Here is a 24,623-nt window from a genome sequence, read left to right on the forward strand (position 1 = left end):
CTAAGTGATAATATCCAAATCGGGCCCCAAGTGTCAATATTTTGTGTGGCCACCATTATTTTCCAGCACTGCCTTAACCCTCTTGGGCACAGAGTTCACCGGAACTTCACAGGTTGCCACTGTAGTCTTCTTCCACTCATCCATGACGTCACGTAGCTGGTGGATGTTAGAGACTTTGGGCACCTCCACCTTGTTTCAGGATGCCCCACATATGCTCAATAGGGTTTAGGTCTGGAGACATGCAGCCCAGTCTCCGAAGAAAGGGGATTATGCTCTGCTTCGGTATGTCACAGTACATGTTGGCATTCATGGTTCCTTCAATGAACTGCAGCTCCCCAGTGCCGGCAGCACTCATGCAGCCCTGAACCTTGACATTCCCACCACGCTTGCCTGTAGGCAAAACACACTTGTCTTTATACTCCTCACTTGGTTGCCACCACACATGGTTGACACCATCTGAACCAAGTTTATCTTGGTCTCATTGAACTACAGGACATGGTTGCAGAAATCCATGTCCTTAGTCTGCTTGTCTGCAGCAAACTGTTTGCAGGCTTTCTTGTGCATCATCTTTAGAAGAGGCTTCCTTCTGGGATGCAGACCAATTTGATGCAGCGTGCAGTGTATGGTCTGAGCACTGACAGGCTGACCCCCCACCCCTTCACCCTCTGTAGCAATGTCATGGTCTGGGGCTGCATGAGTGCTGCCGGCACTGGGGAGCTATAGTTCATTGAGAGATCCATGAATGTCAACATGTGCTGTGACATACTGAAGCAGAGCATGATCCCCTCCCTTCGGAGACTGGGCTGCAGCAGCGTATTCCAACATAATGACCTCAAACAGACCTCCAAAATGACCACTGCCTTGCTAAAGAAGCTGAGGGTAAAGGTGATGGACTGGCCAAGCTTGTCTCCAGACCTAAACCCTATTGAGCATCTGTGGGGCATCCTGAAATGAAAGGTGGAGGTGCACAAGGTCTCTAACATCCACCAGCTATGTGATGTCGTCATGGAGGCGTGGAAGAGGACTCCAGTGGCAATCTGTGAAGCTCTGGTGAACTCTATGCCCAAGAGGGTTAAGGCAGTGCTGGAAAATAATGGTGGCCACACAAAATATTGACACTTTGGGCCCCATTTGGACATTATCACTTAGGGGTGTACTCACTTTTGTTGCCAGCAGTCTAGACATTAATGGCTGTGTGTTGCGTAATTTTGAGGGGACAGCACATTTACACTGTTATATAAGCTGTAGACTCATTACTTTACATTGTAGCCAAGTGTCACTTCTTCGATGTTGTCACATGGAAAGATATACTTAAATATTTACAAAATGTGAGGGGGAGTACTCACTTCTGTGACATACTGTATCTTGTAACATTGCTTTTAAGATTAAAATATCCCATAACTTCTAAACACTTACTGTTATTTCCTATGATTGCACAGGACAGCACCCTGTTCCATTTTACTGTATAAATCTCTAATATAACAATCTGAACATTGGTATGCCATACATATGTAAAAGTGTTTTTCACCTGGTTGTTCTGTGTCCCAGCAAAGGAGTTTTCAGAACTGTTTCCAAGATCATTCACAATGGAATATGATGGTCTCAAAGACATACTACACAGATCATGGCAGTTTCTCCATATAAAGTCTTTATGTTATAAAACTGAGCAGCTAGTTCTTGGAGGCATGGATTTATTGAACAATGTTAAATAGGTTCTTATTCAAGTTTGCCATATAGAGCTACAAGTCTAGAAACAAGCCCCACAATAATGAGCCCCTGTATTTTAACAAACAGTCAAAGTAACGTAACCTCATGCTGTTGATAAGACATTTTAATTTCAGTCCATTTCACTTTCTGTGCACTTATATTTAAGAATTTTTCACAATAAAGCCGATATAGCACACAAAATTAAAACCAGAAATTAAATTAATCCTAATATAACATATAATTTAAAGTAAATATGACTGAAATAACCATTGCATAGTATCTTTCACCCCTGCATGTTAAAAAACCCCAAGACCACAGACATTGTGAAAATTACCATGTAACAGTGAAACACAATTGACTGCAGAAGTTGCTTTAGAGTAGCTATTTCACAGGTTGAATCAGTGTTGCCTGTTCCTTGCTATATGAAACAGGAATCTCAGACTTTAGAAAACATAATGTAGAGACCAGGTAAGAGATCAGCAACAATTTGTTTATAGGTTCTCTTTAAACATTAGGCCCTCATTACAGATCTTGTTGAGTACTAATTTAAATAGAAAAGTCCACTTTCAACATTAAATTATAATTAGAGATTCTTCTAATGTAACAATTAACAGAGAATTCCATCATTTTTATTTTAGAAGTTTGCATCTAGAGCATCATAAATTCTCCAGAGAGTTACAATTGCTTACCTCTTTTTTTATTCATCTGACTTCAGAAGAGTAACAGGGCTACCCTAAGCAGTGTTAGTCCTTTCTAAGCCTCCTGAAGTCAATGTGCTTAGACTAACTCTGCTTTCAATGCCAGTGTTAATTACACAATCTTTCCTGATACAATTTTATTCCTTGCCAAAGAACAAATTAACATTTTAGAAGCACATGTGCATAATGCTGGGCACAAATTCTCTATGATTTCCATTAAGAACTATGTTTAAAAAAGAAACCAAGCTAACAGGAACATGGAAGCTCTCATGGAAAGTTCTGATTAACAGAATTGTATTCAATAAAACATTTGCTCACTTATGAAACTAAAGAGGTAATCCAGTTAAGTTGTAAAAAGAACATGTGACCTCAGTTTCAAGAAATGCTGGTGAAGATAGCATCACACACACTAAACACATTGTGGTCAATTAACTACTAGAACAGAGAAGTGACCAGTACTCTGTTTGCTTACAGATTTGCTTCCACTTAGGAGCATGAAGTGGAGTAATCATATTAAGATTATAAAGCCAGCAAATATAAAGCAGTGAGAAATTATGAATTGCTTAATTTTAAATAACCATTTTGGGAGTTTGCAAATACAGTACAGAACTGCTATCTGGACTTATTTGGAATTTTATTAAAACTTACTTCTGACCTATCGTACTGGTAGGTAACAAAGCACAGAAAGAAATAAGGTTGTTGTCCATGGAACACAGGCTGTACCAGGCAGTAAGGTTTTTACAAGCAGCTCTACATGTTAGGTTTTATCCACAGCTGAGAAGTCAACTTCAAGGCATCTTTGACCATTGAAGAGTCCTTATATTTTTTGAAATGGATTCCAAATACACATTCTGAAACACTAACAGATGGCCATCATATGCAAATACCAAAACCTAAATGTACAGACAATATTTGTGATTTTTTTGTAAGAAAAAAAGCTGCAAACAAGTGTGCATACACCACAAACCTATATCCACCATCTGATTTGTTTTTTCATTAGTGGAAAAATACATGGACAATAGAGCCTTCACTGATTTGGTAATTCTAATTTGCATCTGAAAGCTGAGCTCCCCACCCTGGCCCTTATTTGGAAAAAGTCACCAGAGTTGACAGACGTTGTAGAGTCAGACAACTGAATTACTTTTGAAAACCTATTTATATTGCTGAGTGAGCCAGGTTAACTTTTGCTGGCAGGGGTCCTGCTTCCTGTTCATCAATTTTTCCTTTAACCACCACAAGAGCAGAAGTTGGATATCGATGCAGCTTCTGTTCGTTCATGTATTCCAAGTCTCCATAGATACTCAGCTTCTAGAAGAACCAAACATTAGAGTGTAGGGCATTTCAGATAAAATACAATCATTTAGCTCATCAACCAGAATTCTTTTCTTTGTGCCCAAAACAAGTATTTAGGGAGTGAAAAAGTCAATTATTCTTAAGGGACTTTAAAATCATATTTAAGTTGCGCATCACTAGGCAATAGTGAGAAAGCTGATGTAAAAAACATTCAACAAGACACTAAACACTATTGCTTTTTGAAGGGTCATATATTGCTCCCCTGACATGGATGCCCAAGGCTAGCCTGATCTCATCAGATTTTGGAAGCTAAGTAAGGCTGGCTCTGTACAGTACTTGGATGGGAGGTCACCAAGGAAGCCCAGAGGCAAGCAACGACAAACCACTTCTGAATGTAACAACAGCACTTTTCACCACCATGGTACCAGGATGCTCAGTCTAAATTTAATATGGTAATTCTTGCATTACACAACCAGAATAGAAAGTTAGGTATGTTCTGCTGTACTATTTTATCCATGTTTCCTGGAATGACTGAATCATAGCTTTAAGATCAATGCTGAATGTTTAACTACTATGTTCATAGAACAATACCTAGCATATTTAAAGAAGAACCCTTTAGCAAGCAGAAGCTAGTGTACCAGGTGTGTTTCTTCTTTCTGCTGTTAGAATTCACCCCCATGACATCCTGGTTACCTATTTTTCTGGCACAATAACCCGTAAAATTGTCACACTGTTAACAGACCTCATCGCAAATTTGCCCCCAGAAATCGTATCAGCTAATGAGACGGTTAATGGTTCCTCTAGAACTCTACTACAGAACAAGTGATACCACTCTGATTAAACACCAATAGGTCAGTTAAAAATAGCAAACTGCTGCTTATATGAACTAACAAGAAAATTGCTAGATGCACCTCACTGCTATCAAAGTACTACCCTTGTTTCCCTCCAAACACCTTGTTTCCAGGTATTAATGAGCATAATGCACCAGAATGCTGGAAGTTCAAAGTTAAAGTTACCTCAGATGGAACATATTGCTCCACAGCAGTAGTAACAGTCGCACAACAAATCCAGAGCAACACCAGTATAGAAAGGATAAGTGTAGTAGTTAATATCCAACCAGAATTTCTGAAATGTAAGAAAGAAGGATATCCAAAGTCAAGCTTATGGCATATTTCCTTTCATCCCAATGTCTGAAGCTGATCTACCCACATATTACACCCTGAGAAATCTTAGATGTCACTCACAGTAAGCTTACTCCTAAAAGCAAATAAACCTATGATCGGGACCAGTTTATTTATTGCCCCCCTCACTTTTACCTAAAATGAAGCACTCACTATTACATTGTGAATACATTAGGATAACACCAAAACAGTAAACAGTCTCTGTAAGTTAGCAATGAGAACAAAACACATTAGGACTGACTGGCTGAGCAGCAAAACCACTTTAGCATTTTTTTCATACTCAAACCAATACCAGTCTCTTCAACTGAAAAATAGTTTTGCTCAAATATGGTTCCCAAGCACTGCAATATTACAGCACATTTTGGGCTCGGAAACAATGTTTAGCTTCAAGAGTGCAAGCGATTATCAGTTTTAAAAGGACGTGGGTGGAGCACTATAGTGAATTCTTCAATTCTTGAAGGAAATCAGAAGCAACGTAATCAGAAACTTAACTTTAACAAGTTCTCTATACAGCTGCTATTAAACACAGGCTAGGATAGTCTCACAGTAGTCACTGACTGAATTATAGGTGGTAAAGCATTAGGGCAGAATCTCTGCCTTTGAAGTCATTGCTTTGCATGCTCAAGATACATACACTGAAATACATTTGAAGAAACTATCACTTTCATCTTCTTCAAAAAATTCTGAATGTATCTGTGGCCCTCTTGGTTGTAGATCTGCTGAAAAGTTATAATACAGTTTCACTGAACACATCATAAAACCAGAGGTGTACATGTATATTCAAATAAGCATGTCAGCCAACACCTACTGTGGTCACTATTGTCTAGCCAGCTACTTTTCTTCCATAGCTCCTTCTGTTGAACACCACAAGCTGACAATGCCAAGTTTAAGAAGTGGCTTGTGGTTCAGTGGGAGACACTACTGGAGAAAAGCAGCAGCACAATCACCACTTTTTCAAAATTGTAAGGACACATAGTGCCTTGCTGGGTTGGGGTTACAAGGGACAACTATGCACATCAGCTGACAAGGGTTAAGTATCAGTCACAAAGGAAGGGATTTGGGACAGACTGAAAGCTAAATTGACATGGTTTCCACATTTAACTAACTGACCTATCCAATTGTACTCCAGACAAAGCCAGGTTAGCTGGAACCCTTATAGAAAGTTTCCAATCATGGGTACTTATGGATGCACAGTCACAAACAAGAAATGCCAGCTTCTGGCAAAACAATTTTCCTTTGCATACAAAGACTGATTTTCTGCTAACAAATGATGATTAGTAGGCAGAGGTGGCCCACTAGATGTACCTAGGGGACTATCTAGGGACACGGAGGAACCAAGAGAGGCTTGCCAGTGGCAAGCAACAGCCTTGAGTGGTGTTGCTAGAACCAGCACCCCCACCCTGGCTTGATTTCCCTTGCCTCTCTCTGGCTGCACGAAGGAGAGAGGAAGAGCAGCTCCACCACATCAGGCTCTGCTCTCTCTGGCTTTGCTGTGAGCTCAGCAGTTGGCTCAGCCTGCCTTCCCTAGTGAAGAAGAGAGGAGCAGAAGGCTGGCAGCTCTGCCACAACCAGGCTTTACTCCCTCCCCTTTCGCAGTGGCTCAGGGAGTGCTGTGCTGGCAACAGCTGCCCCAGTTAGTAGGATCTGATTCCCTACAGTTCCCTCAAATAACTTACAAGATGCTTTGCTTTGAGTTGATTCTTTTAGATCCATGGCTTCCTGATGAGGTTTCTGAACATACTGAACTTCTGGCTTTGACTGAAATTACAAGACAACTTCCAAAGTACATATGCAGTCCTAAAATATACCATAAACAAATCAACAAGCACTAACAAGAGACACAAGCATTATACCTAACAATTTATAAATGCCCTAAAAATCCCAGTAATCTTAACAGAAAATTACCAGATTATATTAGCTAATTTCCTGATTTATAGCTGAACTATAAACACCAATATATCCAGGTTCCTTTAAACTCATACAGCAGAACAAGCTAAGAAGTACCTGGAATATCACTATTTTGCCATCATCAGCTTGAAGGTAGAAAGTCCATGAGGAAGTAATGAAGCTGTGGGCTGTTTCCATCATATCACTCCAAAACGATCTTACAAATGTAAGGGGAAATAGAAGATGGATCCTTGGCATCAGGGACATAAGCTGCAAATAAACAGCTCGTTAGTTTTTAAACTGTTTTACATGTTATTGAAGCAACAAAATTAATTGAATTAATCTTAAAGAAGCTCTTTTCTCCACCTTGTACTTTGTACAGCTGAAGAATGGAAATGCAAATACCAAAACTATTCACTGATTTTTTTTAATTACAAAAGTTAAATACTCACTTGCTCTTGTCTCAGTTCAGCATATGGCAACTGATTCTGACATCCCAGATGGCAAGCATATTGTTCATCAGACTGGGAATACGCCTCGGTACATGCTGCAAATTAAGATTCATACTCTCAGTACTAAAGGTCACACCTTCCAGCTCACAAACTGAAGCAAGTTTGGATGCAAGATAAACTAATATACCATTCCATGCTGCTGATGGACCCCCATTTCCTGATATTCCTTACCCCAAAGGAATATGTCAGAGGTGAGGCAGCTGTGCCAAACTAAAGGGAGAGTTATATTTCAGAATTCAAGAATGATGTAAAAAGAGAACTCACACACAAAAAAGAGGTATTGGACAAAATGCTTTCTGCTTCACTTTTTATAGGACCTTGGACTACACATACCTGTTTCAGTTTTGGTATAGGATACTGCATATTTTGGCAGTTCCAAAATTTTAAGCCAAAGAATACTATCATGGAGCAAAAAAAGAAAACTTCCCAAATCTTGTAGAAATGTATATGAACACCTGGGAAAAACAAAAAGAAAAATCAGGGGGACTCAGGACTAAACAAAAATTGGAAAGTTTTGGGGACTATTAAAAAAAATCCCGTTTTTTTTCTTTTGAAATGAGTTAGATGTTTTTTAAGGCAAGTTTTACTCACTCAAGATGTACAGCTGAAAAATCCAAAGAATCCCCCCATTTTTTTTCAATGAGAACATTAGGAAATATTGGGGAGCACTTAAAAAAAAACCTCCTTGCTGAAAATGTTCTCTAGTTTCAACTTTTATTTTTTCCTATTTCCCATTGCAAAAAAGATACATATGCTCACAACACTATATGCAGCAGTTTTCATGTGTCTCTCAAGTACTGAATATATTTGCAATTTTGTTTGTAGAAAACAAAGGCATTTATACTTTAAATTCTATAAATATGTTAGTTAATTTTACCTGTTACATTTATATTAAAGCAGAAAAATACATTTAGGATTGATTAAAAAAAAGTGTTGCAAGCATTTCAATTTTTCTCAGAGTATCTGGTTTCCCCCCTAAAACAGATCCCCCCCCCCCAAATCTGGCTTCAAAATTTCTGGATAATTTAAGTACCCAGTGAACTGTTGCCCTAGATTATGAGTTTAAACAGTTCAGAAAAATATATTGCTTTTCCCTCCTCTCCGCAACTGGGCCATTTCCAGAAAGGTAATTTTGGATAGCGTTGGGAAGGGTTCTCCCCCCCCCCCACTCACCTCCTCACAGCATTGTGACGCTTTTGTGCACAACCCAAGATTTCCATGACTTTTCTGCTATCTCTCCCAAACTGCCTTCTCTCCAATGATGTGGGAAAGATCACAGCGCTACTAGTACTTCAGAAAATTGCACAAAAGCATACTGTATGAGAAATAGTTTACTCAAATGGGTTGCTACAGCCATTGGTCAGATCTCATAAAACTTGCTTAGAAACACTGTATTCCATGCCCAGTTCTGCTTGTACACAGCACTACCTTCATGACAAAAGCAAACAACTTCAACATGGCATAAAAACAGTCATGTCCCAACAAACAAAATAGAAAATGGCTTTGTGACTGTCAATTTCCTAGTTATGTTTGCCTTATGATTTATTTGGGGAGGTGGGGCAGGAAGTAGAACAGTACTTAGTCTTGTACCATTGTGAAACAGATAATGAAAACATATTAACGCATTTTAAGCTATAATTCTAATATATTTTTAATAAATTTCCAGCCACAAATATTTTATGTTTAACTTATTTGTTAACCACAGAATCCCTTGATAAAGGAACATTTGTGGCAGAAATATATTGGGCCTTCAGAGAGGAACTTTTTTTAAACGTTAGAATAAATCTGTTCTTACTTCTTTAGGTGGACTATTTTCTGTGCTGTGCTCCTGTACTAACTATAAAGCTGTGACTGCATCTTTGGTCAAATGTATATCTACTTCAAAATATTTCCCCAAAAAGATGCCAAATGTCTTACCAGAATCACACTCCAGTTTGGTCTGATTCAAATCAACACCATCATCTACAAACTGGCAAATGGAGAAAAGTCTGCAGCCACGCTGACATGCATAAAGCTCTTCTTCCTAGTTATTAAATACCGATAAGTCAAACTCACTCTTTTCATAATTCTAGCATTTTCAAAAATGTGTTACATCAATGTACCACAGCACACATAATGTACTATACTTGTCATTTTATCTAATTATGCTGCTCTAACAAGAACCAGGAGACTGAGTCAGGTTTTTAATTGTGCAGACTACTAACAGTTTATCAATTTTGATTCTACCATTCTGCTGATGCAAGAGCAAACACCTCACTATATACCCACACCACTCCACATTGCTGTTTTCCATGTAGGTCTCCTAATCCAAACACAGTTTTTCCAAGGGTGAAAAGGGCTGCTGGGGGAAGGGTAAAGTAGGGATAGATCTGCTTCTGTTAGCAATAAGCAGGTGAAATCAGATTCTTGAGTCTGTACGGCTTCATAGCAGTAAAAATATAAACTGGATTTAAAGCTAACATTACATAAAACATTTGAAAAAAGTCTGGAAACAAACAATTTCAGCAGACAATATTTTGTACTGACTTTAGTATAAGTGGTGTGGGGGCAAAAGATCTAATCAGCGGGGGGGGGGGGGCTCACTGTTCCTTGCACTGAATAAGGTATAAAACAATGGACAGTCCAGACAAGATATGACAAGTCTAGGTCTGTTTAGTTGATATGCATTTGTTTGACATCTGTTGGTCTGCTTAATAGACCATTAGAAGCAGCCACAGGAGAAATAGCCAAATAAAGACAGTGTAATGATAACATAAAAACTTCTAAATAACCAACGATGTTTTCTAGAATGCTGAAACCTCAAATGTAGAGAAAGAAAAATTCTGGGCTAGAAAATAAATATCATGTATTTAATTTATTAATTTATATAATTTACACAATATAAAGCATAATTTATTTAAAATACTGCTCCTAAACATTATGCTGCATCTGCATTGTGCAAGTTTCCTAGATGTGCATTCTTAGATGTGTAGCACCATGTTCTAATTTTTAAAATGTTTTTCCATCTCATAATATGCTAATATGCTTCTGTACCCAATACACTTTTTGCATATACTGAATCACAAATAAATTTAAAATTTAAAGTTTAAAATGTAAAAGTTGTGTTCCCTGGTTCTAATCATCAGGCCAATTCCATTTCTGCATGCAGTCACTGATCCTCCTTCCCATAATACCCACAGAACAGGGTTACTTCGAATTTATATTCCACCCTCCCCAAGTGGGCTCAGGTGACAGATAAGAATGATAGGCTTATCAAGAGAGAAATCTGTCTTAAAGCTTCTTGCTCCTGTTATACTTACCATTACATGGCTGCCATGTACATGTCTCTTGAGCCATTCTAGTGCATACAAAATTATCCTTACACAAAAATTTTCACCACTGAATGTTAATCATATTTCTCAATACATTTCTTTCTCTAAAAGTGCAGTAACGAAGGCTCCATATAGCACAGGAGAAAAAAAATCCAGTTTATCACCTTACATTAAGTGGTAGAACAGCAAAGAATTACCAGTGTCTAAGGATACAAATACACAACCAGTTAACTATAACATATGAATGGAGCAATTTTGAAACAGCCCTTTACAGTGTTTTGAGAGAACTAGACTAGTGCATCACAGTGCAAAGATCTTGGTGCAACCACCAGAATGTACTTGAGAATGCTATTACTGAAGAAGCAGTCAGCATTTTGCTAGGTAACATGAACTATACAAATACCTTAAGGCAGGGGTGTCAAACATGCGGCCTGGGGGCTGAATCAGGCCCGAGCAACTAGCTGTCACCTTCTTCTTTCTCCCTCTCTCTTGCTTCCTTCTGCATCACAGCTTATTTTGCCAGGCTTGCTCAATTGCACAGGAGCTACAGAGCAAAGCCTCTATTTTCTCCACTGGCTGAGGTTCCTCCTTTGGGAAGGAAGGGGGGAAGCAGATCTTGCTTTGCCAGGCTCTCTCAATTGCACAGCAGAGCTACTGAGCCAAGCTTCTCTTCCTTCTATTGGCTGAGGCTCCTCTCCCTCCTGATCTCCTGAGGAAGGAAGGAAAGAGCCAGAGCTTCCTTTGCCCAGTTCCCTGGATCCCACAGGAGAGATACAAAGAAAGCACCTTTAAGACCAATGAGTGCTAATGTTTTAAGCATGTTTTAATTTAATTTTTTTTAAAAAATCTTTAACTGTGTTAGTCTGTATTCTTTATAGAATTTACCTCTCTGCTACCTAATCTTAAATAGGTACACACATGGCCTGGCATGACATGGCCCAGCCCAACCTGGTCTCATGTATGTCAGATCCGGCATGTATGTCAGAATCACACGCTGGCCCCACCCTGCATCTTTGAAGCCAGCTACTGGCAACTGCATGTACTAGCAGGTGGGGCGAGGGACTGCCCTTTGGAGTGAGTGTGCTAAGAGACCCCTTTTGAAGATGTAAAAATAGTGGGCTGAAGAGCACAGCTTATTGGAATGAGAGCAACCTCAGGGTCTTTCCCTATTACCTTAGGGTAAGTATGCAGCGGGTAGGTGCTCTGGCAGGTCCGCTGGCACGGAGCGGTACTTCCTAGCGCCGGCTCAAAACCCTCGGAAAGTGAGGAAGGAACAGGTTCGTCAGCAGCCCACGCTCCCTCGCGACCAAAGGAAAGTAAAAGGAAAAAAGTGCTTAGCACCAAGCGGCCCTGCCGCGTCACCGCCATCTTGCTGTCAATCCAACCAGACACTTACACCGTCGTTTGTTGTTGTATTGCTCCCTTCTTCCACATCCTGTTTCCGGGACCACGGCGGGGGTTACAAATATGTCACGAGAGTTCGGTCGTGAGCGCCGCGTGACCTGACGGGAAATGTAGTTTTTTTTGTCCGATGGCGCTGCAGTCGCGGAAGTGAAGGTACGGTTTCCGAGGTAAGGGTGTTTTAAATGAAATTGCTCAATTAGACCTTCTCTGCTCTATTCGAAATAAGAAGTTATCATCTGTCCATCCATTTCAGGCAACATCCTCGGTCCAAAATTTATTATTTTCTGCCTCCTTAAAGTATTGATTCCTTCCTACCCGTAGAAGCTATGCTCTTTCAGTTTACCTGTCCCACTCGTCTCGTTGCCTGAAATCCAATTTTTAGTCCTGGTCAAAGCTTCTGTGTCTCTGTTAGGCTGAGTTTCAGCAGGTGTGGCGTACATCATGGTTCAGTATTCAGTAATTCTATGAAATTTATTTATTTATTATTTATTACCTTTAATTTATACCCCGCTCTCTTCGCTCTCTTTTTACCAGGCTGTCTCACAGTGGTTAAGGGCATGGGACTCTGGAGTCCTGGCAGGAAAAGAAGCTGACAGCCTTAATCTTACCTCCCCCCCCCCCCGCCGCCCCCAAAGAATTTTGTTCTTTAATTCTTGAGACATCCTCGTTAGGACCTTGGGTGTAAGTCTGTTTGAAAGCAATGCAGCTATTTAATGGACACCCTTCCTTTCCTCTGAAAAAAAGTTTTGGTTTTTGGTGGCACATCAAGCCTGTTTTGAATATTAGGCCTCAGCCATATGAAACATTTCTATTGAATATTATTGAACATATTATGTAGCAGTAAAGAAGCAACTGCTTCTTACCACTGAGTGGTAACAGTGGAATTTTAGAAATCTGCACTTGGAGGAGAATTTCCAAATCAGAGGACATATGAACCTTGGCACTTTGTAGCTAATATTAACTACAGGCCACCCCTGCTTTTCTTGGGTTGGGCTGCTTATGGTCTGGAACCCAATTTCCTTGTATGCATAATTTATGTATTTAACTTAAATTCTAGTTGTCTAGTCCAAATGAGCCTGCAAGCTGGCTGACAAAAAGGATAGAACAGTCATGAGAAATATAATAAAAAAACACTGGTTTAAATTATTTAAAATAGCCAGTAACAATTGTAATACCACATTTTTTCCGGGCGCACACCTCTCCTACATTCCTAATTGCCCAAACATAGAGCACTAAAACCATCTCTAGTCACCACTCCTTTCTTTCTTCGGTCAGTCTTCAAGTTACTTTGTTAGATGTAATCCCGGAATCAAGGTCAACCCCTGACGTTTTTCTGAAAAACAGTATCACAAAACATCTCTTCTTTCATACAGAATTTTTTAAAATTATAATCAGTGACTTCTGCCTGTTTTAAGGTTTGCATCATGGATAAGTTTGTCATACGAAAACCCAGAACTCAAGCATGTCTTAAGAAGAAAGATCCCAGAGAAAAGATTTACAAGCAAGCCACTTTAGAGTCTCTGAAGGTAGGGAACTGGATATGCTACCAATGACAGCAACATTATTAAGGGTCCAATGTGATGTTTTATGGTTATCCTTTCATTTCAAATAATTTGACAGCAATTTTGTAGCTATACATAGCAATGCAGGAACTATTTTCAAAAGTGTTTAGGCAGAATCCAGTAGGGCAGTCCATGCTTAAAAAAAAACAAAAATCACAAAGGACATTCCTATCAAAGTGATAAGAACAAAATCTTTAATTAAAAATGGCAAAGAGAATACAGTTATGTTTTTCTGGGATAGCGGGAACTGTATCTTGTACATTGTGAGTAACATTTACAAGGCATGTATGCCAGTAAGGTGTGCAATGTTTGCAAAGCTACCAATGGGACTTCAAAAGACTGCTCTCTGTATGCACTTTGCGATGTTAATTCTATCAAAAGAGAGTTCAACAACTTAATTTTTCAGAGGACAATGTTCCATTGACAGGAAAACACTAAACAATCTTTGGAAGACAAGACTTCTGGCCATTTCCACCTTAGTGATTTGCCCCAGATTTGATATATTTGGAAACTGGCCATTTTTCTTTCTTGATCATGGTACTTCTATGTATCATCTGGGTTTTCCTCAAATTTTCTGCAGTCTTTTCCAAACCTGCTTTGCAAAAGATTGCAGTAAAGCCAGGCTCACTCCTGTGTACACAGCATCCATTTTCTCTGCTGTAGTCTCCACAGCAGCCACTCCCTGCCATCAGCATTTTTTTTTTCATTTTTAGGAACAGTTGGCAAGTCTATAGATTAGTATATTGGTATGTTTATTAGCTGTTTTTTAAAACTTGGAAACATCCCTTCCTCAATGTGTGCAGGGCAGGGTGCCTGGGAGACTGGGGCAGGAAAACTGCAGGAAAAGCTGCCATCTGGAAGCCCTGTTGCCTCTGTGCTGCGTTGGCCGCTGCAGCAACACCAGGGCTTCCATAGGGAAATGATGCCATGTGGCCTACTGTATAAACAGGTTTTGCAACCCAAGTGCTATGAAGCATATACACTGCAACTGGAAGATGCAAGAAGTCTAAAAAAAACGAGTAAGAGGACAAAAGTAGATTTGGGAGCCATCAGTATAAATTTGGTAGGAATAATAGGGATAGGATGGGCATAAAGGTGATAAGATAGGGTGTGACTGGAACATGAGAGCAGGATAAGGGTGACTGAAGAAAGTAGAAATAATCCACAAACTGGGTAGAAGAGATGATGGAAATAAAACAGCAGGAACAGGGAGACACATATAGATAGATCCAGGTGGGCAATAGAACAAAGCAATAGAACAAAGTAGGAGTCCAGTAACACCTTTAAGACCAACAAAGTTTTATTTAGAATTCAAGCTTTCGTATGCAAGCATACGTCAGGCGAGGGAATGGGGTACAGTGAGCAGAGTTACATATAGCTGTTGGGCAGTGGTTTAGAATGCAGAGTGGTACAAAGTTAAAATCCAACTTAAGAGAACATTTGGTCTGGATAGAATTTGCATGGGAAACCAATACAACAGTAACATGTCAGAATGTGAGAATATCTGTTAATTACTGTATTACTAGCAATTAACAGACATCCTCTAATAGACATACAGCAATTAACAGACATTCTCACATTCTGACATGTTACAGTTTTATTGGTTTCCCATGCAAATTCTATCCAGACCAAATGTTCTCTCAAATTGGAATTTAAGTTTGTACCACTTTGCATTCTAAACCGCTGCCCAACAGCTATATGTAACTCTGCTCACTGTACCCCATTCCCTCGCCTGACGTATGCATGCATATGAAAGCTTGCATTCTAAATAAAACTTTGTTGGTTTTAAAGGTGTTACTGGACTCCTACTTACGTAACTCTACAGCTATATGTAACTCTGCTCTCTGTACCTCATTCTTTGTCTGAAGAAGTATGCATGCATAGAAAAGCTTACATTCGGAATAAAACTGTTGGTCTTAAAGGAGACACATGAACAGCCATTTAAAAAGAAGGAATAGTACTAAATACTGGATGCTTGAGTTATTTTGTGCCTTGAGAAGCTCAGCAAGTTTCTGCTTGAAGAAAGTAGCCACATAACTTTCCAAACAAGTATTTTGTGTGTGTGTGTGGGGGGGGATTCTGAATAAGAGGATGAGGGTATAGTAGGAATCTATGTGGTGTCCCATGGTGGCTCTTCACAAGCCTGGATTCATGGTTGAGGATGTTGGTGGAAAGTGCTGTCAAGTCACAGCTGGACCGATTTCGCACTCAGCATACCCTGTGGTCACATTCCTCTTCTCTGCACAGCATCTGTCGGATTTCCCACAACCTGCGCTGGAGTTACAGGAAGTGTCACGGCTTTCATGCAGCAAATGGAAACTGGTTTTTAGAGGTTTCCGTATGCTGCGTGAAAGTCGTGACATTTCCTGTAACTCAGGCGCAGATAGTGGGAAATCCGACAGACGCTGCGCAGAGAAGAGGAACGTGACCGCGGGGTAAGCTGAGTGAGAAATTGGTCCTGATTTATGATGACCCTGTAGGGTTTTCAAGGTAAGATATATTCAGAGGTAGTTTGCCATTGGCTGCCTCTGCATCACAACCCTAGTATTCTTTGGAGTTCTTCCATCCATTTACTAGCCAGAACCGACCCTGCTTATCTTCTGAGATCTGATGAGATCAGGTTAGCCTGGGCGATCAAAGTCAGGGCATGGTTGAGGATAGACAGATACATAGTTAGGCTGGATCTTGCCTTAAGCACAATTACAGAGACCTTGAGAGAGTGCAAGGAAGGGAATCAGAAAAAAGAATTAAAGCAGTGGATGAAAAATGAAGAAGAGGCCAAAGAAAGTCACATGAATGCACAACAGCATACATGGTTGGTGTCAACAATCAGCAAGGTGGTGCAGTTGCCAGGGCCCAGAGCGACTGCCAGCACTGGTCATGGTGCAGGGAAGCTAGTTAGCCTCCTTTGTCCTCCTTAGGCAGAGGAGAGAAGCCAGTGTGGGGAAGAAGAGTAGCTAGAGAGGAAGAGTTAGTACCAAGGATCAAGGGAGGCTTGGTTTTATTGCCTAGGGTCCACAAAAACCTGGAGCCAGTCTGATAGTGTAGTTTAGTAATGAAGGGAGCATCAGTAGATAAAAGCTAGAGCTTATAATGCGCAGAATTAGGATATGTGCATCCTGGGGTTATGAGCAAATTGGACACTGAAACAGAGTGTGGATGATGAGGATCAGTAATGGCTGTGGTTTGAAAACAAGGTCGGTAATACATGCTAAGTATTCCTGAGGGTATTCTGGGCAGGGGTGGGTAACTGCTGATGGACTGGCATACATTGCATAGCAAGGATCTTGGATAGGAAAATAGTGAAAAATAAGAGCTAAGTTTGGGAGGAGGAGTTGACAAGTGTGAGAAGTGTTCTCAAGTTGTTTCAAAAAATACCTGCTCAAGCACTTACTTCAGAATAGTAAGTGGATTGAAAGTGGCAGCCTAATGAGTTTATTTTGCTCCCTGGATTTCTGTGCCTTGTTTTAACATGAGGGACTTGCTGTGAAGTGAGTATTCCTCCGTTTGGCTGATCAGAGTTTCTGTTCTGGACTGACTGTCATCATCAATAATTCATGGGTTAATAACTGCTGTATTAGCTGGCAGAAAACAGAATACCTTTATTTTGCAATAAGCATGCCTGTCTCTGTCTCCTAAAGATGATTTTCCCTTCTAGAGAGTTGTGGTGGTAGAAGATATAAAAAGATGGAAATCTATGCTAGAGCTTCCAGTTCAAACTAAAGAGAATCTAATTGTGGCCTTAGAAGAACTAAGGAAAAAAATTCCCTCAAAAGAAGTTCTCCGTTCCACAAAAATAGGTACATCATTTTGGTATTTTAAAGAGGATATTGTTGGATGCATATATTGCTATTGGTGGGAATTACTGACATGCATCAAATGCATTCCCTTAGAAACACCATTTAATCATGTTTTGTTTTTTAAAAAAAAAATTTGGTTTTTAACTTGTTTATCTAACTATTTAAAAGCATTTTGTACCTTTTCCACTCTCTGCCTTTAGTTAGTTAGGTTAGAGAAAAACAGATTAGAGGAAAAAAGGGAATTTTCCCTATGCTGGCCAATTTATATTGCTATATATTTTTTAAAAAATTCTTAGTGAAGATCAGTAACCTTTTTTTGAAAAATCTAAGAGTTATTCTGTAACAACAACATCTGTATTGAAGGTAGCAGATAAAGCTCCTCTAACCATCCTAAACAATCAAGTGCCCTAAATAATAATGAATAATGCAGGTAAATGCCAGTTACTTTATGATAAGCATCTTGTTGAATATTCTATGAACACCACACAAGCTTATTCCTGAGTTGGGCAAATCCTTCAGGATTCAGTAATGGTCTTTCCACATGGGAGGTACAGCAACATGTGTTGCGGACTCGAAGTATTATTTGGGTACCGACGTCCAGAGCCCAGCCCGAACGCCTTGTTCCTCCGATCTAGGATGGCAAAATTTGCAATCGTTTCAGTAATCATGAATTGTTGCATTTGCAGGTTCTTTCTCTGCATTCTTACCCAGCAAAGAGCTATCCACTGAGATCAAAGATAAAAGTGCTGCAGCTTATTCCTTTTATATTAACTGAGTATAGTTCTTGACAATGATAAGTGCTCTCAGAGGAGGAGTGAGCTGTTCTGCTTCCACTCCTGATTAGTGTGGGATTTTGCCAGTCTGCAGCAGCAGGGCCCTGGAAGGTATTATTTGTACTGTTAATATTTTGAAAGCACTTTTTTGAAACCATTTGCATTGGCACTTCCTCAGTCTGACTTCCCAGGATGATGACAACAACAGTTATCTGATTAAGGGAACTTTAACTTTTGAAAGTGTATACCCCAAAAATCTTGTTGGTCTCTAAGTGCTCCTTGACTCAAAGCTAGCTGTTCTGTTGCAGACCTTCCCATCAGTTTTGGAGACACAGACACTCCAATGGCTTCCAGGCTTGCATCTCACTGCAGCATTTAAACAGATTTTTTATTTACTTCACCCATACTGCATCTGTGAATGAAAGGATTTCTACCTGTGGAGTACCTCCTCTTATTTAAACAACAACAAAAATCCCAACACTTTTTTTAAAGGTGCATTCTTGTAACGGGAGGAAGGGAAGTCATGTTCCATGGATTCTGGCCTTTATCTTGAACCACCTAAGAACTAGCAGTGACAGCTGTGCTTAGAACAAGAGGGCATGGAAGCACTGCTAGGTGCACAGAGCTCACCACATCAGTCCTCTGGATCTGTTTCAAATGGCAACTAAATATTAGCATAGGTGTGCAGAGAAAGCAGTCGCTGAGAGCAGTGGGCAGTCTTCTGTAATTATATGACTGAATGTTGTCTTAGTATCTTTTTATATTGTAGCTGTATCGAAGGCTAGTTTTGTGCTATGCAGAGGCTGTTTCTTTAATCACATGGCTCTCCTGTCAGTACATGACAATGACAGTTGGTGTTTCTTTCACTTTCTGCAAGGTCATACAGTCAACAAAATGCGTAAGCATCCAGACCAGGAGGTGGCCACTCTTGCAAAAGCTGTGTATACAGAGTGGCGAACATTCATCAAAGACCACTCAAACAAACCCTCAATAGAAGTGAGAAGTGATCCTAAAACAGAGAGTCTTCGAAAGAATGCGCAGAAGCTACTTGCTGAAGCTCTGCAGATGGAGGTAATGTTTTTGTTATTTCAATCAGTGGCCCCCAACCTTTTTTGCACCACAGACCGGCCCCGGGGCCGGCCCACTCATCGTGGCCCCGGGACTGGCAAGGTGGGGCACCAAATTCAGCCTCCCCCCCACCCCCCGCGGTGCATCCTCTTCCCTCTGTTTTTGCAATTTCAAAGCCTGGGAAAGGGCGGTGAACCACCTCCTGGGTTCATTAAAGGCCACCCCCCCCCCGATCAGCTGATCAGTGGGGAAAACAATGGCAGAAGTGGCGAGCAACCCGCTGAAAAAGCAGCGCTGTCCTTGCCTCCTCCCCACTTACTTCCTGGGCATGGGAAGGAAGTTGGGAGGAGGCAAGGACAGCGCTGCTTTTTCAGCAGGTTGCTTGCTGCTGCTGCCAGTTTTCCCCACCGATCAGCTGATTGGTGGAGGGGTGGACCTTTAATGAGCCCAGGAGGTGGTTCACCACCCCTTCCCAGGCTTTGAAATTGCAAAAACAAAGGGAGGAGGAGGTGCTGCAGGGGAGGGGGGCGAGACTGCATGGCACCGGTTGCTAACAGGCTGAGGACCATGCACTTTACCACTACACCAAATTGGCTCTCACATAAGTTCCCCCCCGGGGTTTTTTGGTAGAAAAAGCCCAGTAGGAACTCATTTGCATACTAGGTCACAACCCTGATGTCACCATTGTTTCACATAGGGCTTTACTGTAGAAAAAGCTCGGCAGGAATTCATTTGCATATTAGGCCACACCCCCTGATGCCAAGCCAGCCGGAAATGCATTCTTGTGCGTTCCTGCTCAAAAAAAGCCCTGCTCCCCCCAATCTTTGAATGAAGACCTGGATGCAAAATCTAAGTTTAGCTTTAATGCTGCCTGAAACTTGTCTTTTCATCCCCGTTTTTTAATCCATTGCCTCTGCTGCAATGCTCTTCTAGTCCTGTGGTTTTACTGTTTGCTGCACATGCACATATGTGAAAAAGTTGCAGGTGACTATAAGTAGATATAGGGCCATCTTTTCCACATTTGGAAATGTATTTATATGCACAGGAAGCATGAAAAACAATCCATAGTGGCCAGATTGCAAGCAGATATGGTATTCTGGTTAGAGTGCCATATTAGGTTCTGGGAATTCTGAGTTCAAATACCCACTCTGCTATGAAATGTGCTGGGTGAGTTTGGGCCAGTCATTCTCTCTCAGCTTTATTGGGTGAGGAAAAAATGGGGTAAGGAGAGCCATATATGCTGCCAAAATGGGTAAGGGAGAACCATATATGTGAAAATGTTGTAGATGGATGGGAGGAATAATGACACCTCCCAGCAGCAGTATCTCCCTCTGTTTCCTACTGCATCTTCCTAATTACAAAACCAGCTCGGAAGAGGCCTCCTTTGAGACCTTCTTAGTCAACCAGCCTCTTGCTTCAAATGAAACAAAAAATAAAAGGAATGGGGAGGACACCTTGACTGGTCTTCATGGGATCATGAAGTAGTTGGTGTTGTGTATGTATAGCCTGTGCCCCAACTCTGGGAGATGAGCCCCCAGAACATCAACAAATTGTTTTTTGAAAAAGGAAGAAAGCTGTAGCAAGGCATGACAAAAGATGTTCCAGAATGAGAGGTGTTACTTCTGTTTTATAAGGTCCTGGTTTCATCCAAGGGCATCTCCAAGTGTATTGAGGCATGTTGTGTCATGAAAAATAGATAAATGATTTGTAGAACTTCCAGGTATAGATTTCTTGAAAATCAACCAGTCTGGTACTCTAAATATTCAACCATATTATTGCCCTGCTGGGAAACATTATCACGGCAATCCTAAACAGAGTTACACTGCTTTAACTCCATTGACTTCAATGTTTAGGATTTGCACTGTGTATCTTTTAAGCTATTTATTTTTTAAAATTTCTGCCCATCACATAAATTGTTGTGAGCTATAGTAACACTACCAGAAGTATGTTACAGCTCTTGATAACTGTTGAGTCTGGTGAAGCTTCAAATAGTGAGCAAGGGTAGTGATAGCCCTGAAAGTATGGGATTTCCTTCTGCTGGATTCCCTCAGATTTGGCTCCTAGTAACATTAGACTAACTCAGTGTAACTTCTCCTGAGCAAAATAACATCCCCATCCAAAGGGAACTCAGAGAGTGAATGGAACAGCAGCCATCTTATTATTTGAAGCTTTCCCATGAGAGCTGTTGCTACAAAGACAGAGAAGGACTATACATATTTTCATGAACCATCAGAGATGAATAGGGAATAATATCAGTAAAGGAAAAGGCAGAATGACATCACAGGAGTAGGGAAAGTTCAAAAGACGTTTAGTGATCTTTGGACAAGCATGTAACATTATAGAGAGCAAGAAGTGTTAGTGACTTCAATGGATACTTGTAGCATAATCCCTGCATAAATTGCAAGTAAGATTAGAAAATGGTTATAACTGCACAGGAGGGGAAACATGCACTGATAGCAATGTTTGAGCATCCTGAATTCTCTCCAGCTACAGAATTCCTTGGCACTAATGGCAAAAAAAGAGAAAGAAACACTTTTCTTGGTGGGCAGAAGTTGCTTTTTCATTTATTTCTATATAATTTATTTAGATGTCTCAGCTGTGCCAAATTACATGGCTTGGCACAAATTGAAGCAATAACTTCATAATTAACATTTAGCAAATCCCTTTCCGTTTTCTTAATTACACCTCCTTGCGCTTGTTCACAGAGTCTACATTTCCCTTTACAGCCCCGCCAGTCAATCCTGCCAAGTATTTTGAGCATCTAGGATTTGGTTTTGGAGTTGAGTTGGAAATGTTATCAAAAGAGTCTTCTATCAGAGAGTGTTACTGGAGGTAGTGCTACATCGTTTGTAATTGCACTTGAACATGATACCCCAGGATGGCTGTAGATTAGTTTCCTGTTGGGTTGGCAAAAAGTGACTGACCGCACTGCCTTGTTCCTTAATTGCTGGAGTGAAATTAAATTGCTCTTCCTGGTTTACTTGTGATGTGAAGTGGATTTCCTTGAATTTGTCCTGATTAAGAAACCAGCCTCCAATTTCAAACAGTTAGTGTCCTTATTAAATGTAAAGATCTTATTTCTTACTTTCTGTTTTCAGATTGGTCACCTGCTGGTGGAAAATATTGAGCGAGAAGCTTTTCATCTGTCTTCCCGTCTCATTAATGTGCCCTACCGCAGGACCATGCGAGCCCTTGTGTTTGCTTTAAAGCACAAGCCTGAAACTCGAGCACAAGTCCAAAATGGCGTGTTGTCACCTAGCACATTTGTACAAAGCCACAAGAAGTAACTCAGGTGCCTGGCACAGATTTGGAGGGTTGGCATGACTGTATCCTGTGGAGAAATATGGAACCTCATCTGTCTTTCAGAGTAAAAGGATAGCATTAACAATAGCAATCACTCAGTAACATCAAAGGAACAAGAATACTTCAGGAAGTCCATTGGTCACCAAGTTTTCATTTGATGGGAAAGGTCTTTTGCAATTCAGGGTGTTTTGCAATTCAGAGAGCAAACTGGAATGGGGAAGCCAGTCTTTACTTAATGGTAAATAACTTCAGCTGGAAACAGACTTGGCCTTACTGATAAACACAGGTCCTCTTGCCTATGGCTAAATACCTACATGGGCTTTGTCTTAAGGAATCAGAAGGATGCTTAGAAAAAACTCCAGATATGAGTTGTGAAGGGACCACGATTGGACATGTGGGGTGAAGGTTATCCCCACCCACTATCTTCTAGAACAAGGGTGTCATACTCATTTGTTATGAGGGCCAGATTTTACATAAATGAGATTTTGTCAGGTTGGGCCATGTGTGTCATAAAATGTAATTCCAGGTAGCAGACCTATAAACTTGATAAAGGACACAAAGATTTTTTTTTAAAAGTAAAACATTAGCACTTGTTGGTCTTAAAGGTTTTTTCTTTGTATCTCCCCTGTGGGATCCAGGGAACTGAGCAAAAGAAGTTCTGGTTCTTTCCTTCCTTCCCCAGGGGACCACAAGGGGGAGGAGCTTCAGCCAATAGAAGGAAGAGAGGCTTGGCTCAGTAGTTCTGCTGTTCGATTGAAAGAGCCTGGCAAAGCAAGCTCTCCTTCCCCCCCCCTTCCTCCCCAAGGGAGGAGCCTCAGCCAATGGTGAAAATAGAGGTTTTGCTCTGTAGCTCCTGTGTGATTGAGCAAACCTGGCAAAGCAAGCTGTGATGCAGAAGGAAGCAAGGTAAAGGGAGAAGGAAGCAGACAACAGTCAGTTGCTCAGGGGCCTGATAGGATTTTGCCCCCAGGCCGCATGTTTGATACCCCTGTTTTAGAATGTAAGGCTTTCTCTTCATATACCATTTAGAAAAATACCAGCTAGGAAGCTATGGAGGCTGTGCAAAGTGTAACCAGGCCCGGGGCTAGGGGTGCCTGTGCCCCTTGGCCGAATTCTGATCATCCGCCCTCCCATCTCTATTTTTGCGTGTGCGCCCCGATGATGTCACTGCCACGCCCACCCTGGACTTTGCCGAGGCTTTCTGGACCTCGGAAGAGTCCGGAGGGGGGGGCGTGCACGCTCAGAGTCGGCACTCAGAGCTGAACTTTGCAGTGGGTGCGGGGCGTGGGGAGAGGCGGCTGCCTACTTGGCCTATTCCTGTGCGCCGGCCCTGAGTGTAATGCTCTCAAGTGCCTGTAAGATGTATTGTGAGTTTACAAAAGAAAGTCACACTTGGTGCAATTATCCAACAGTATCTTTGTCAGCTTCTGGTGGCTTAGATGCAGGCTTTACTCCTGAAGTTTGGAAAGACAGGTGGCTTCTTTTTGTTGTGTGCTACAACTGAATATGAAACTTAATGCATCAGATAGTTCTGTTACATGTGAATGTTTTCAAATAATGGCTGTCTTGAATTTACTTACCTTGTATTGACCTCCCTCTTTTATACTGTCATATTTTCATTTGGCCTCTAACCTTACAGTCCTGTGTTTTCTTTAAGCAAGGTGACTTTTTTTCCTTTTAGTGACACAAACAAGAACTGTAACGAAATTTCTAGCTATAGCTTACTGGAAGTAAAAAGCCTTTAAATTGGTCTCTTCAAGAAAATCAAAAGATATTAAACTGAGGACAACTGTATACAATGTTCATGAAGAGTTTTGATCTAATTCCAAAGATCCTCATAGTCATTCTGATACCTGGGAACTGGGTTCATAAGCCTTGCCTTAAGTCTCACAATTCAAAGATGCTGTGTGTGACTTAGCAGTGATAGTACAATGTCCATAGTGAAGAACAGAATAGGTACCAACATATGAGCAGGTAAAAAGAAATGGTAATTTGTAAAGTCAAAGTATATAATCAAGGGAGAAATGAGAATCTGGCAAAACCTTTGAAGCATGCAAGCAATCCTGGAGGTGATATTCTTTTCAAGCTGAGAAAGATTATAGAAGAACATGAGCTAAAAAAACA

At 40.8% G+C, this 24,623-nt stretch overlaps 2 protein-coding genes across 3 annotated transcripts; one reads left to right on the plus strand and one right to left on the minus strand.

Moving 5' to 3' along the window:
* Window positions 1-1,674: 1,674 nt before the first annotated feature.
* Window positions 1,675-12,029, minus strand: TMEM59 (transmembrane protein 59). 2 transcript variants are annotated; one of them, XM_060231858.1, is made up of 8 exons: window positions 11,763-12,029; window positions 9,196-9,301; window positions 7,219-7,313; window positions 6,884-7,036; window positions 6,556-6,637; window positions 5,514-5,598; window positions 4,715-4,823; window positions 1,675-3,713 (listed from the first exon to the last, which is right to left on the minus strand). In XM_060231858.1, the coding sequence occupies exons 1-8, from the start codon at window positions 11,955-11,957 to the stop codon at window positions 3,561-3,563; spliced, it is 978 nt and encodes a 325-aa protein (XP_060087841.1). In that variant the 5' UTR covers window positions 11,958-12,029; the 3' UTR covers window positions 1,675-3,560. The 2 variants fall into 2 exon arrangements, with proteins under 2 accessions (XP_060087841.1, XP_060087842.1); XM_060231859.1 differs by having other exon boundaries at window positions 5,514-5,595; window positions 11,763-12,027.
* Window positions 12,030-13,377: 1,348 nt separating this feature from the next.
* TCEANC2 (transcription elongation factor A N-terminal and central domain containing 2) lies at window positions 13,378-24,302 on the plus strand. The gene is made up of 4 exons (XM_060231860.1): window positions 13,378-13,519; window positions 17,214-17,355; window positions 19,006-19,199; window positions 22,295-24,302. Exons 1-4 carry the CDS (start codon window positions 13,418-13,420, stop codon window positions 22,481-22,483), a joined length of 627 nt encoding a protein of 208 aa, XP_060087843.1. The 5' UTR covers window positions 13,378-13,417; the 3' UTR covers window positions 22,484-24,302.
* The last annotated feature ends 321 nt before the right edge of the window (window positions 24,303-24,623 follow it).

The sequence above is a fragment of the Heteronotia binoei genome, chromosome 2 (genome assembly GCF_032191835.1).
Source record: "Heteronotia binoei isolate CCM8104 ecotype False Entrance Well chromosome 2, APGP_CSIRO_Hbin_v1, whole genome shotgun sequence".
NCBI lineage: Eukaryota > Metazoa > Chordata > Lepidosauria > Squamata > Gekkonidae > Heteronotia > Heteronotia binoei.

Coding starts and splice junctions, on each gene's coding strand:
- TMEM59 (XM_060231858.1), bottom strand. CDS start 11,957: ATGGCGGTGACGCGGCAGGGCCGCTTGGTGCTAAGCACTTTTTTCCTT. Junction 7,314..9,195: donor CAAACTGGAGTGTGATTCTG/GTAAGACATTTG, acceptor CTTAATTTGCAG/CATGTACCGAGGCGTATTCC. Junction 5,599..6,555: donor AACTCAAAGCAAAGCATCTT/GTAAGTTATTTG, acceptor ATAACTTTTCAG/CAGATCTACAACCAAGAGGG.
- TCEANC2 (XM_060231860.1), top strand. CDS start 13,418: ATGGATAAGTTTGTCATACGAAAACCCAGAACTCAAGCATGTCTTAAG. Junction 17,356..19,005: donor TCTCCGTTCCACAAAAATAG/GTACATCATTTT, acceptor ACTTTCTGCAAG/GTCATACAGTCAACAAAATG. Junction 19,200..22,294: donor CTGAAGCTCTGCAGATGGAG/GTAATGTTTTTG, acceptor TTCTGTTTTCAG/ATTGGTCACCTGCTGGTGGA.